The following is a 15143-nucleotide window of genomic DNA, read 5'->3' as shown; positions in this document are numbered from 1 at the left end:
CCTGTTGCCGTCGTAGACCTACTAGCCTGTTGCCGTCGTAGACCTACTAGCCTGTTGCCGTCGTAGACCTACTAGCCTGTTGCCGTCGTAGACCTACTAGCCTGTTGTCGTTGACCTTTGTTTGTTTACTGTTGACGTTGTTGTGAACTCCAGCAGGTGCAGCAGCCAGCCACTAGTCTGAAACAGTCCGTCAAAGATCGTCTGGGCCCTCTGCCTGCCGACAGCTCAGAGCCCAACCAAGACTCTCGTGTTGCCTCACAGAATGACTTTAAATCCAACCTATCAATGAAGGAGAGGCTGGGCTTCGCCTCTAAACCAGGAAGTACCCCTAGTGGACCGGCAGGAAAGGTGAGAAAACAAGTCCACTGTATCAACAAATCTAAATATAGTTTTTGACTTGAGTTTGAAAGGTGCCCTTTAAGTTGCCCTCTTCTCCACCAGGTGTTCTCCTATATAAGTCCTCTCCACCAGGTGTTCTCCTATATGAGTCCTCTCCACCAGGTGTTCTCCTATATGAGTCCTCTCCACCAGGTGTTCTCCTATATGAGTCCTCTCCACCAGGTGTTCTCCTATATGAGTCCTCTCCACCAGGTGTTCTCCACCTCTACGGGGCTGACTAAGACAGTGTATAACATGGTCCTCCTCTCCACCAGGTGTTCTCCACCTCTACGGGGCTGACTAAGACAGTGTACAACATGGCTGCTCTGAAAGCAGCTCAGAAGACGGCTCTGTTCGCTGGGGTCGCTGCTACAGAGGAGGCTATGAAGAATAAACAGGTGGGAGAGGGAGGGGAGAGGGATGGATGGATGGATGGATTGAGGAGAGGGATGGGTGATGGAGATGTAGGGAGGGATGATGGAGGAGATGGATGGAGGAGATGGAGGGATGGATGGAGGGATGGATGGATGGAGGAGATGGATGGATGGAGGGGATGGATGGATGGAGGAGATGGATGGATGGAGGGATGGATGGAGGGGATGGATGGATGGAGGAGATTGATGGAGGAGATGGAGGGATGGTGGGAGGAGAGGGTAGGTGAGGAGGGATGGATGGAGCGAGGAGATGGATGGAGGGATGGATGGATGTATGGTGGTTAGGAGAGGAGGGATGGATGTATGGTGGGTAGGAGAGGAGGGATGGATGGAGGAGAGTGCGAGGGAGGAGAAGGTGGGAGGGAGGGATGGATGGATGGAGGAGAGGGTGGGACAAGGAGGAAGAGATGGATGGAGGAGAAGGTGGAGGTGGGTGGTGGAGGTGAGGGTGGAGGGATGGATGGATGGAGGAGAGGGTGGGAGGGATGGATGGAGGAGAGTGTGGGAGGGAGGAAGAGGAGAAGGTGGGAGGGAGGAAGAGATGGATGGAGGAGAGTGTGGAGGGAGGAGAAGGTGGGAGGGAGGAAGAGATGGATGGAGGAGAAGGTGTGGGGCTGGAAGGGGGAAATAAGGGTTAGGGAAGAGGGGTCATGTTCGTTCATCTCTAAACCTGTAAGGAGACTTCTGGGAAAAGAGTCTGAGCGTAACAGTTGTGTTTATGTAGCTTTTCCAGACGCTCAGAGCACTTTACCGTGGTTGTGGAAGAGGTGAATTACCACTTTAATATTCCCCTGACAGGAAGCCCTGCGGCTCCAACAGGAAATGAGGAAGAAGAAGCAGGAAATCCTGGAGAAACACATCGAGACTCAGAAGGTGAGTTTCCCCCCCCATAGAGAATGATAGAGGCCAACAGGCTGTTTAAACAGCTCCATTAAGGGCCTCCCTTTCCCCCCCATAGAGAATGATAGAGGTCTCTAGTGGCCAACAGGCTGTTTAAACAGCTCCATTAAGGGCCTCCCCCCATAGAGAATGATAGAGGTCTCTAGTGGCCAACAGGCTGTTTAAACAGCTCCATTAAGGGCCTCCCTTCCTTCCATTCCCCCCCCCCCCCATAGAGAATGATAGAGGTCTCTAGTGGCCAACAGGCTGTTTAAACAGCTCCATTAAGGGCCTCCATTTCCCCCCCCCCCATAGAGAATGATAGAGGTCTCTAGTGGCCAACAGGCTGTTTAAACATGAGCAGCACCATTAAGGGCCTCCACCATGCTTCTGCCATTTTAAAGTAGTCAACGGCGTGGGGTTTTCCTATGGGTTGTAAAAGCCCTGCCCATGCTGTCACAGACGCTGGCAACGGCACAGATATAAAGATGAGTCCTCTATCCATCTCTATGGTTTTACCCTCACCGTGGCTCAATCCATCTGTCCTTGATTCCTCTCTCCTTTCCTTCGTCAAAACCCATTGAAGAAGAAGGTCTGAGGTAGAGGAGATGAGGTGGCCATGTAAAATGAATCCCTCTGGTCCCTAGAAGGTCGCAAGTATCATGTTTTTCCTAGGTCTGAGGTAGAGGAGAGGAGATGTCAAATGAATCCTCTCTGGTCCCTAGAAGGTCACTAGTATGATGTTTTTCCTAGGTCTGAGGTAGAGGAGAGGAGATGGCCATGTCAAATGAATCCTCTCTGGTCCCTAGAAGGTCGCTAGTATGTTGTTTTTCCTAGGTCTGAGGTAGAGGAGAGGAGATGGCCATGTCAAATGAATCCTCTCTGGTCCCTAGAAGGTCGCTAGTATGATGATTTTCCTAGGTCTGAGGTAGAGGAGATGTCAAATGAATCTTCTCTGGTCCCTAGAAGGTCGCTAGTATGATGTTTTCCTCTCTCGTACTCCCGCGTTCCAGCTGTTGATCTGTAAACTGGAGAAGAACAAGACGATGAAGGCGGGAGACAAGGCGGTGATCATGACAACGTTGGGAACGCTGACCAAGAGTATTACCAAACTACAGCAAGAGATTAAAGGGCTCTCTAACCCTTCAGGAGTACGGGGGGCGCCGAAGAGCAAGGCTCAGGTACACACACACACTATACCTCAATCATCATGACTCATGACTGTCAGGTAGAGAGGGGGGGCGCCGAAGAGCAAGGCTCAGGTACACACACTATACCTCAATCATCATGACTCATGACTGTCAGGTAGAGAGGGGGGGCGCCCAAGAGCAAGGCTCAGGTACACACACTATACCTCAATCATCATGACTCATGACTGTCAGGTAGAGAGGGGGGGCGCCGAAGAGCAAGGCTCAGGTACACACACTATACCTCAATCATCATGACTCATGACTGTCAGGTAGAGAGGGGGGGCGCCCAAGAGCAAGGCTCAGGTATATACACACACTATACCTCAATCATCATGACTCATGACTGTCAGGTAGAGAGGGGGGGGGGGCAGCTCTCAAACAGCCTATAGATAATCTGTCAGGGGGGGGGGGGGGCAGCTCTCAAACAGCCTATAGATAATCTGTCAGGGGGGGGGGGGGCAGCTCTCAAACAGCCTATAGATAATCTGTCAGGTGGGGGGGGGGGGGGGGGGGCAGCTCTCAAACAGCCTATAGATAATCTGTCAGGTGGGGGGGAGGGGGGGGGGGCAGCTCTCAAACAGCCTATAGATAATCTGTGGGGGGGGGGGGGGGGGGGCAGCTCTCAAACAGCCTATAGATAATCTGTCAGGAGGGGGGGGGGGGGCAGCTCTCAAACAGCCTATAGATAATCTGTCAGGTGGGGGGGGGGGGGGGGGGGGGGCAGCTCTCAAACAGCCTATAGATAATCTGTGGGGGGGGGGGGGGGGGGCAGCTCTCAAACAGCCTATAGATAATCTGTCAGGGGGGGGGGGGCAGCTCTCAAACAGCCTATAGATAATCTGTCAGGTAGAGAGGGGGGGGCAGCTCTCAAACAGCCTATAGATAATCTGTCAGGAGGGGGGGGGGGGGGGGCAGCTCTCAAACAGCCTATAGATAATCTGTCAGGTGTGGGGGGGGGCAGCTCTCAAACAGCCTATAGATAATCTGTCAGGTAGAGAGGGGGGGGGGGGCAGCTCTCAAACAGCCTATAGATAATCTGTCAGGTGGGGGGGGGGGGGGGGGGGGGGCAGCTCTCAAAAAGCCTATAGATAATCTGTCAGGTGGGGGGGGGGGGGGGGGGGGGCAGCTCTCAAACAGCCTATAGATAATCTGTCAAGAGGGGGGGGGGGGCAGCTCTCAAACAGCCTATAGATAATCTGTCAGGTGGGGGGGGGGGGGGGCAGCTCTCAAACAGCCTATAGATAATCTGTCAGGTGGGGGGGGGGGGGGCAGCTCTCAAACAGCCTATAGATAATCTGTCAGGTGGGGGGGGGGGGGGGGGGCAGCTCTCAAACAGCCTATAGATAATCTGTCAGGTAGAGAGAGAGTTCTGGTTATAACAGGTAGACAAAGACTACTCTGGATCCTGGTTATGACAGGTGGACTCCTCTGGATCCTGGTTATGACAGGTGGACATGGACTACTCTGGATCCTGGTTATAACAGGTGGACATAGACTACTCTGGATCCTGGTTATAACAGGTGGACATAGACTACTCTGGATCCTGGTTATAACAGGTGGACTACTCTGGATCCTGGTTATAACAGGTGGACTACTCTGGATCCTGGTTATAACAGGTGGACTACTCTGGATCCTGGTTATAACAGGTGGACTACTCTGGATCCTGGTTATGACAGGTGGACTACTCTGGATCCTGGTTATGACAGGTGGACTACTCTGGATCCTGGTTATAACAGGTGGACTACTCTGGATCCTGGTTATAACAGGTAGACATAGACTACTCTGGATCCTGGTTATGACAGGTGGACATAGACTACTCTGGATCCTGGTTATAACAGGTAGACATAGACTACTCTGGATCCTGGTTATAACAGGTAGACATAGACTACTCTGGATCCTGGTTATAACAGGTAGACATAGACTACTCTGGATCCTGGTTATGACAGGTGGACATAGACTACTCTGGATCCTGGTTATAACAGGTGGACTACTCTGGATCCTGGTTATGACAGGTGGACATAGACTACTCTGGATCCTGGTTATAACAGGTGGACTACTCTGGATCCTGGTTATAACAGGTGGACTACTCTGGATCCTGGTTATGACAGGTGGACATAGACTACTCTGGATCCTGGTTATAACAGGAAGACATAGACTACTCTGGATCCTGGTTATAACAGGTGGACTACTCTGGATCCTGGTTATAACAGGAAGACATAGACTACTCTGGATCCTGGTTATAACAGGAAGACATAGACTACTCTGGATCCTGGTTATAACAGGTGGACTACTCTGGATCCTGGTTATAACAGGTGGACTACTCTGGATCCTGGTTATAACAGGTGGACTACTCTGGATCCTGGTTATAACAGGTGGACTACTCTGGATCCTGGTTATAACAGGTGGACTACTCTGGATCCTGGTTTATAACAGGTGGACTACTCTGGATCCTGGTTATAACAGGTGGACTACTCTGGATCCTGGTTATAACAGGTGGACTACTCTGGATCCTGGTTATAACAGGCGGACTACTCTGGATCCTGGTTATAACAGGCGGACTACTCTGGATCCTGGTTATAACAGGCGGACTACTCTGGATCCTGGTTATAACAGGCGGACTACTCTGGATCCTGGTTATAACAGGCGGACTACTCTGGATCCTGGTTATAACAGGTGGACTACTCTGGATCCTGGTTATAACAGGTGGACTACTCTGGATCCTGGTTATAACAGGTGGACATAGACTCCTCTGGATCCTGGTTATAACAGGTGGACTCCTCTGGATCCTGGTTATAACAGGTAGACTCCTCTGGATCCTGGTTATAACAGGTAGACTACTCTGGATCCTGGTTATAACAGGTGGACATAGACTACTCTGGATCCTGGTTATAACAGGTGGACATAGACTCCTCTGGATCCTGGTTATAACAGGTGGACATAGACTACTCTGGATCCTGGTTATGACAGGTGGACTACTCTGGATCCTGGTTATGACAGGTGGACTACTCTGGATCCTGGTTATGACTGGTAGACATAGACTACTCTGGATCCTGGTTATAACAGGTGGACATAGACTACTCTGGATCCTGGTTATAACAGGTGGACATAGACTACTCTGGATCCTGGTTATAACAGGTGGACTACTCTGGATCCTGGTTATAACAGGTGGACTACTCTGGATCCTGGTTATAACAGGCGGACTACTCTGGATCCTGGTTATAACAGGCGGACTACTCTGGATCCTGGTTATAACAGGTGGACTACTCTGGATCCTGGTTATAACAGGTGGACTACTCTGGATCCTGGTTATAACAGGTGGACTACTCTGGATCCTGGTTATAACAGGTGGACATAGACTCCTCTGGATCCTGGTTATAACAGGTGGACTCCTCTGGATCCTGGTTATAACAGGTAGACTCCTCTGGATCCTGGTTATAACAGGTAGACTACTCTGGATCCTGGTTATAACAGGTGGACATAGACTACTCTGGATCCTGGTTATAACAGGTGGACATAGACTCCTCTGGATCCTGGTTATAACAGGTGGACATAGACTACTCTGGATCCTGGTTTATGACAGGTGGACTACTCTGGATCCTGGTTATGACAGGTGGACTACTCTGGATCCTGGTTATGACTGGTAGACATAGACTACTCTGGATCCTGGTTATAACAGGTGGACATAGACTACTCTGGATCCTGGTTATAACAGGTGGACATAGACTCCTCTGGATCCTGGTTATAACAGGTGGACTCCTCTGGATCCTGGTTATAACAGGTGAACATAGACTACTCTGGATCCTGGTTATAACAGGTGGACTACTCTGGATCCTGGTTATAACAGGTGGACTACTCTGGATCCTGGTTATAACAGGTAGACTACTCTGGATCCTGGTTATAACAGGTGGACATAGACTACTCTGGATCCTGGTTATAACAGGTGGACATAGACTCCTCTGGATCCTGGTTATAACAGGTGGACATAGACTACTCTGGATCCTGGTTATGACAGGTGGACTACTCTGGATCCTGGTTATGACAGGTGGACTACTCTGGATCCTGGTTATGACTGGTAGACATAGACTACTCTGGATCCTGGTTATAACAGGTGGACATAGACTACTCTGGATCCTGGTTATAACAGGTGGACATAGACTCCTCTGGATCCTGGTTATAACAGGTGGACTCCTCTGGATCCTGGTTATAACAGGTGAACATAGACTACTCTGGATCCTGGTTATAACAGGTGGACTACTCTGGATCCTGGTTATAACAGGTGGACTACTCTGGATCCTGGTTATAACAGGCGGACTACTCTGGATCCTGGTTATAACAGGCGGACTACTCTGGATCCTGGTTATAACAGGTGGACTACTCTGGATCCTGGTTATAACAGGTGGACTACTCTGGATCCTGGTTATAACAGGTGGACTACTCTGGATCCTGGTTATAACAGGTGGACATAGACTCCTCTGGATCCTGGTTATAACAGGTGGACTCCTCTGGATCCTGGTTATAACAGGTAGACTCCTCTGGATCCTGGTTATAACAGGTAGACTACTCTGGATCCTGGTTATAACAGGTGGACATAGACTACTCTGGATCCTGGTTATAACAGGTGGACATAGACTCCTCTGGATCCTGGTTATAACAGGTGGACATAGACTACTCTGGATCCTGGTTATGACAGGTGGACTACTCTGGATCCTGGTTATGACAGGTGGACTACTCTGGATCCTGGTTATGACTGGTAGACATAGACTACTCTGGATCCTGGTTATAACAGGTGGACATAGACTACTCTGGATCCTGGTTATAACAGGTGGACATAGACTACTCTGGATCCTGGTTATAACAGGTAGACATAGACTCCTCTGGATCCTGGTTATAACAGGTGGACTCCTCTGGATCCTGGTTATAACAGGTGAACATAGACTACTCTGGATCCTGGTTATAACAGGTAGACATAGACTACAGTGGATCCTGGTTATAACAGGTGGACATAGACTACTCTGGATCCTGGTTATGACAGGTGGCGGACATGTAATAAGCACACAGAAAATATGCCAATTTAGAAGAGGAGTCTGAAATGTTTTCTGTCTGTCTGTTTGTCTCCTGTCTGTCTCTCTCTCTCCTGTCTGTCTTTCTCTCTCCTGTCTGTCTCCTCTCTCCTGTCTGTCTCCTGTCTCTCTCCTCTCTGTCTGTCTCTCTCCTGTCTGTCTTTCTCTCTCCTGTCTGTCTCCTGTCTGTCTCCTGTCTGTCTCCTCTCTCCTGTCTGTCTCCTGTCTCCTCTCTCCTGTCTGTCTCCTGTCTCTGTCTGTCTCTCTCCTGTCTGTCTCCTGTCTCTGTCTGTCTCTCTCCTGTCTGTCTCTCTCCTGTCTGTCTTTCTCTCTCCTGTCTGTCTTTCTCTCTCCTGTCTGTCTTTCTCTCTCCTGTCTGTCTTTCTCTCTCCTGTCTCTCTCCTGTCTCTCTCCTGTCTGTCTCCTCTCTCCTGTCTGTCTCCTCTCTCCTGTCTGTCTCTCTGTCTCCTGTCTGTCTGTCTCTCTGTCTGTCTGTCTCCTCTCTCCTGTCTGTCTGTAGGCTCAGAAGGAGTTGCTGGACACAGAACTGGACCTGTATAAGAAGACCCAGTCTGGAGAAGATACCGTTCAGCTGAAGATCAGATATACACAACTACAGTTAGAGGTAGGGGTCAACGGGAGGTCAGATATATACAACTACAGTAAGAGGTAGGGGTCAACTGGAGGTCAGACACAACTACAGTTAGAGGTAGGGGTCAACTGGAGGTCAGACACAACTACAGTTAGAGGTAGGGGTCAACGGGAGGTCAGACACAACTACAGTTAGAGGTAGGGGTCACCTGGAGGTCAGATATATACAACTACAGTTAGAGGTAGGGGTCAACTGGAGGTCAGACACAACTACAGTTAGAGGTAGGGGTCAACTGGAGGTCAGACACAACTACAGTTAGAGGTAGGGGTCACCTGGAGGTCAGACACAACTACAGTTAGAGGTAGGGGTCACCTGGAGGTCAGACACAACTACAGTTAGAGGTAGGGGTCAACGGGAGGTCAGATACAACTACAGTTAGAGGTAGGGGTCAACGGGAGGTCAGATATACACAACTACAGTTAGAGGTAGGGGTCAACGGGAGGTCAGATATACACAACTACAGTTAGAGGTAGGGGTCAACGGGAGGTCACACAACTACAGTTAGAGGTAGGGGTCAACTGGAGGTCAGATATACACAACTACAGTTAGAGGTAGGGGTCAACGGGAGGTCAGATATACACAACTACAGTTAGAGGTAGGGGTCAACGGGAGGTCAGACACAACTACAGTTAGAGGTAGGGGTCAACTGGAGGTCAGATATACACAACTACAGTTAGAGGTAGGGGTCAACTGGAGGTCAGATACAGCTAGTTAGAGGTAGGGGTCAACTGGAGTTCAGATACAACTACAGTTAGAGGTAGGGGTCACCTGAAGGTCAGATATACACAACTACAGTTAGAGGTAGGGGTCAACGGGAGGTCAGACACAACTACAGTTAGAGGTAGGGGTCAACTGGAGGTCAGATATACACAAGTACAGTTAGAGGTAGGGGTCACCTGGAGGTCAGATATACACAACTACAATTAGAGGTAGGGGTCACCTGGAGGTCAGACACAACTACAGTTAGAGGTAGGGGTCAACTGGAGGTCAGATACAGCTAGTTAGAGGTAGGGGTCAACTGGAGTTCAGATACAACTACAGTTAGAGGTAGGGGTCACCTGGAGGTCAGATATACACAACTACAGTTAGAGGTAGGGGTCAACGGGAGGTCAGATATACACAACTACAGTTAGAGGTAGGGGTCAACGGGAGGTCAGACACAACTACAGTTAGAGGTAGGGGTCAACTGGAGGTCAGATATACACAACTACAGTTAGAGGTAGGGGTCAACTGGAGGTCAGATACAGCTAGTTAGAGGTAGGGGTCAACTGGAGTTCAGATACAACTACAGTTAGAGGTAGGGGTCACCTGAAGGTCAGATATACACAACTACAGTTAGAGGTAGGGGTCACCTGGAGGTCAGACACAACTACAGTTAGAGGTAGGGGTCACCTGGAGGTCAGATATACACAACTACAGTTAGAGGTAGGGGTCAACGGGAGGTCAGACACAACTACAGTTAGAGGTAGGGGTCAACTGGAGGTCAGATATACACAACTACAGTTAGAGGTAGGGGTCACCTGGAGGTCAGATATACACAACTACAATTAGAGGTAGGGGTCACCTGGAGGTCAGACACAACTACAGTTAGAGGTAGGGGTCAACGGGAGGTCAGACACAACTACAGTTAGAGGTAGGGGTCAACTGGAGGTCAGATACAGCTAGTTAGAGGTAGGGGTCAACTGGAGTTCAGATACAACTACAGTTAGAGGTAGGGGTCACCTGGAGGTCAGATATACACAACTACAGTTAGAGGTAGGGGTCACCTGGAGGTCAGATATACACAACTACAGTTAGAGGTAGGGGTCAACTGGAGGTCAGATATACACAACTACAGTTAGAGGTAGGGGTCACCTGGAGGTCAGATACAACTACAGTGTGAGGTAGGGGTCACCTGGAGGTCAGATACAACTACAGTGTGAGGTAGGGGTCACCTGGAGGTCAGATACTTCTACAGTATGAGGTAGGGGTCACCTGGAGGTCAGATACAACTACAGTGTGAGGTAGGGGGTCAGCTGAAGGTCAGATTTGAGCCCTACATCTAACTAGTTGTCTGATTGATACATTTATTTCTGATTGTCTCTCTGTTCAACCACCAGGGGGTGCTGTCACGCTGTCAGATGTGTTTCATCTTTATATATATACTGTCGTCTCTGTTCAACCACCAGGGGGTGCTGTCACACTGTCAGATGTGTTTCATCTTTATAGATACTGTCTGTTGTCTCTCTGTTCCACCACCAGGGGGTGCTGTCACGCTGTCAGATGTGTTTCATCTTTATAGATACTGTCTGTTGTCTCTCTGTTCAACCACCAGGGGGTGCTGTCACACTGTCAGATGTGTTTCTGCTGTGTTTCATCTTTATAGATCACCTCTTCTAGATTGCATTGTGTGTGTTGAGGTAACGTTGATCATCCTGCCGTTGTCCCCCTTCCTCTCCAGGCAGCTAAGAGGGGGATCCTGGCTCCAGGGCGGGGCAGAGGGGCCCATGCTCGAGGCCGTGGGGGCCTGAGAGGCAGGGGGAGGGGAAGGGGTGGCCGGGGGAGGGGTCTCCCTGTCCACTCTACAGTAGATCACAGACCCAGAGCCCTGGAGATCTCTGGCTTTACTGAGACTGACCTCCAGGATCTACTGCCACACTTTGCTGTGAGTTGAGCTTCTTCAACTAGTTTAAATGAACCCAGTCTGGTTTTAAACTGGTTTAAATGAACCCAGTCTGGTTTTAAACTGGTTTAAATGAACCCAGTCTGGTTTTAAACTGGTTTAAATGAACCCAGTCTGGTTTTAAACTGGTTTAAATGAACCCGGTCTGGTTTTAAACTGGTTTAAATGAACCCGGTCTGGTTTTAAACTGGTTTAAATGAACCCGGTCTGGTTTTAAACTGGTTTAAATGAACCCGGTCTGGTTTTAAACTGGTTTAAATGAACCCGGTCTGGTTTTAAACTGGTTTAAATGAACCCGGTCTGGTTTTAAACTGGTTTAAATGAACCCGGTCTGGTTTTAAACTGGTTTAAATGAACCCGGTCTGGTTTTAAACTGGTTTAAATGAACCCGGTCTGGTTTTAAACTGGTTTAAATGAACCCGGTCTGGTTTTAAACTGGTTTAAATGAACCCGGTCTGGTTTTAAACTGGTTTAAATGAACCCGGTCTGGTTTTAAACTGGTTTAAATGAACCCGGTCTGGTTTTAAACTGGTTTAAATGAACCCGGTCTGGTTTTAAACTGGTTTAAATGAACCCGGTCTGGTTTTAAACTGGTTTAAATGAACCCGGTCTGGTTTTAAACTGGTTTAAATGAACCCGGTCTGGTTTTAAACTGGTTTAAATGAACCCGGTCTGGTTTTAAACTGGTTTAAATGAACCCGGTCTGGTTTTAAACTGGTTTAAGTGAACCCGGTCTGGTTTTAAACTGGTTTAAATGAACCCGGTCTGGTTTTAAACTGGTTTAAATGAACCCGGTCTGGTTTTAAACTGGTTTAAATGAACCCGGTCTGGTTTATATGAATTACATTTGGAATGTTTGTTGGAGGGCTTTAAGTGATGTTTTGGGGTGAAAAATAGAAAATAGCTGTTGAATTGTTGAAAACAAAATGGTCGTCAGCAGTGCTCTGATATCTGTTTGCTTGGGTGATTGAATGAGTTCAGACTCTGAGACGAAGAGACCAGTGTGTTTTCACCTTATTCCATCTTTCACCTTATTCCATCTTGTTGTTTTCCCTTTTTCTCAAGCAATTTGGAGAGTTGGAGGACTGTCAGATAGACGAGCCATCCTGTCTGGCTGTTATCACCTACAGGAGCAGACCAGAGGCTGAACAGGTAAAACACCTTTCAACCTCGTGACTCGAACTGGACGTTTTGAACCCAGTGCTGCCACGCTGGACAGTCATTCTCCACCTCGTTCTCTCATATGTCTTCCTCTCTTTCTCTCTCCCTTCCTGTCCTCTCCTGTGTTCCCTCTCTCCGTCCTCCTCCCTCCGGTAGGCTGCGCTACACAGTGTCCGTCTGAACGGCAGTGATCTGCGTCTGTCCTGGCACAAGCCTGCCGTCTCCCTGACCTCCCAGGAGCCTGATGAGCAGGAGACGGATCATGACGAGGTGAAGGTGGAATGTTGTTTCGCCAGTTATGGACTACGATGTGTTGCTAATGTTTGGGGGAAGTGTTTTTCAGGATGAGTGTGTGGGCACAGCGCTTCACAGCTAAGGCTTTTCTCCAAGGCCACACGAATCCAATGAAAAGGAAAAACATCTAAGGTGTCTTTATTAGCCTGAGGCCTCGGGATCTTCCTCTGCTCTGTCGCTCGTTACGTTGTTCAGTCTGAGACTGCCCTCGTCCTTTTGTGGTGACGAGGGACAGGAGAAGTCATCCCGGACTGAAGTCATCCGTCGATATGAAGTCATCCGTAAATATGAAGTCATCCGTCAATATGAAGTCATCCCGGACTGAAGTCATCCGTCGATATGAACCGTCTCCTAAACAGATCAGAGTATCAAAGCCAGATGTGCTTTACCCCAACATGTTGTTTTGGCTCTGTCCCAACCCATTAGTTTCTGGACCAATCAGACGGTCCCAAACGTGCTGTTCGGGCTCTGTCCCGACCCATTAGTTTCTGGACCAATCAGACTGTCCCCAACGTGCTGTTCGGGCTCTGTCCCGACCCATTAGTTTCTGGACCAATCAGACAGTCCCCAACGTGTTGTTCGGGCTCTGTCCCAACCCATTAGTTTCTGGACCAATCAGACAGTCCCCAACATGTTGTTCTGGCTCTGTCCCGACCCATTAGTTTCTGGACCAATCAGACAGTCCCCAACGTGTTGTTCTGGCTCTGTCCCAACCCATTCGTTTCTGGACCAATCAGACAGTCCCCAACATGTTGTTCTGGCTCTGTCCTAACCCATTAGTTTCTGGACCAATCAGACAGTCCCCAACATGTTGGCTTTCCAGGGAAGGCTTGAGGAGCTACTCCGTTTCAGACTCATTGAGGAGAAGAAGGCAACAGGGTAGCATAACGGTTGAGAGCGTTTGATCAGTAAACCCGAACGGTTGCTGGTTCGAATCTCCCAGACGACTAGGTGAAACATCTCTGTGCCCTTAAGAGCAAGGCATTTAACCCTAATTTCTCCTGTTAGTCGCTCTGGATAAGAGTGTCTGCTAAATGACTCCAATGTAAAGAAACTAATGTCCTGTGTGCGTAACATGTGACCAGATTAAAGAGTTTAGGATGGCCAGAGATGATCTACTCTCTTGGTTTTCTTTCTTTATAAAAGTGTCGTCTCGTCTTGTCCCTTTTTTGTAGTTCCAGGAAGAGTCGCTGATTGATGATGCGTTGCTCCAGGACGACGACGAGGAGGATGACGACAACGAACCCCGCCCCTGGCGCAGATGAAGACGGCCCCTGATTGGACAAAATGCTAACGCACATTTTTTTTTTTTTTAGCAGTTTCTGATTGGCTGTTTTTTTTGTTTTTTTTTAACTACTAGACTCATTTCACAATAGGTCAGAACCTAAACAGTTTATTCATTCTGTTGTGGCGATTCAGAAGATTACTAGACAAAGTCACGTGGGAGTTTCATGTAAATATAGTGGGTTATTCTTCTTCCTGCTTGTATTTTGTAAAAGTAGTTTAACACGAAGATTGGTACAGTTTTTTTTTAATGATTTTGTTTTTTGCTTATTGGATTGAAATGAAAATGATACTAAATTACTTTAGGGAGAGAAAAAAAAATTGGCGTTGACTGATCAGATCAAATGATGCCATAAAGAGCCGTTGTGTTGAATCGCCTGATGTTTATTAACAGTGAGAATCGCAGAAAGGTGAACTTAACTAAAAAACGACGGAGAGTTTTGACTGTGTGATATTAGATTTGCTTCTTGTGTAAATATTTTCTGTCTGGATTTTAATGATTTGTAATGACAGCTTTGCTTCGTGGATTCTTTCTTGGATTTATTTTTGAAATGTCAAAAAATAAAAAATAAAAGACTTTCAAATGGTCAAAAAAAATAAATAAAAAATCAGCTGTAAAAAAAAGAAAACTCCTGAAAAAAACCTGCAGCTGTGATGATGAACCGAAACCAGCTAATAAAAACATCCCACAAAAAGAGCGGACAAAATAAAGACCATTAAAAAACAAAAATGTTTCACAAAAAGAGCAAATTTCCATGTGGTTTTCCATTTACCATTAAAAAAAAATGTTGTAAGGCAAGAACTATTTTCCATGTCCACACTTGGTGAGGCTCGGTGTCAGAAAGACGGTGTGGTATCTCTGTAACGGTAAGTTCTGTTTCTCTTGGTGTGGTATCTCCGTAACGGTAAGTTCTGTTTCTCTTGGTGTGGTATCTCCGTAACGGTAAGTTCTGTTTCTCTTGGTGTGGTATCTCTGTAATGGTAAGTTCTGTTTCTCTTGGTGTGGTATCTCCGTAGTGGTAAGTTCTGTTTCTCTCTTGGTGTGGTATCTCTGTAGTGGTAAGTTCTGTTTCTCTTGGTGTGGTATCTCCGTAATGGTGAGCTGTGTGGTATCTCCATAATGGTGAGCTGTGTGGTATCTCCGTAACA

The 15143-nt window shown here is 48.0% G+C and overlaps 1 protein-coding gene across 5 annotated transcripts in view; it reads left to right on the top strand.

Annotated features, from left to right (window-relative positions):
• LOC109886477 (RNA-binding protein 26) overlaps positions 1–14573 on the top strand; it is a 44462-nt gene extending 29889 nt beyond the window's left edge. For 3 of the 5 annotated variants that reach the window (XM_031815907.1, XM_031815906.1, XM_031815904.1), the window contains exons 13-21: positions 154–348; positions 654–776; positions 1611–1685; positions 2705–2872; positions 8462–8566; positions 11034–11237; positions 12321–12407; positions 12573–12686; positions 13886–14573. In XM_031815907.1, the coding sequence (XP_031671767.1) occupies positions 154–348; positions 654–776; positions 1611–1685; positions 2705–2872; positions 8462–8566; positions 11034–11237; positions 12321–12407; positions 12573–12686; positions 13886–13975 (1161 nt within the window). In that variant the 3' untranslated portion in view covers positions 13976–14573. The remainder of the gene's footprint in view (positions 1–153; positions 349–653; positions 777–1610; positions 1686–2704; positions 2873–8461; positions 8567–11033; positions 11238–12320; positions 12408–12572; positions 12687–13885) is intronic. The other 2 variants (XM_031815903.1, XM_031815905.1) reach the window with 1 other exon arrangement.
• The last annotated feature ends 570 nt before the right edge of the window (positions 14574–15143 follow it).

The sequence above is a fragment of the Oncorhynchus kisutch genome, unplaced genomic scaffold (genome assembly GCF_002021735.2).
Source record: "Oncorhynchus kisutch isolate 150728-3 unplaced genomic scaffold, Okis_V2 scaffold697, whole genome shotgun sequence".
NCBI lineage: Eukaryota > Metazoa > Chordata > Actinopteri > Salmoniformes > Salmonidae > Oncorhynchus > Oncorhynchus kisutch.
Note: the sequence above shows the minus strand (reverse complement) of the source record. Positions and strands in the feature narration are given on the sequence as shown.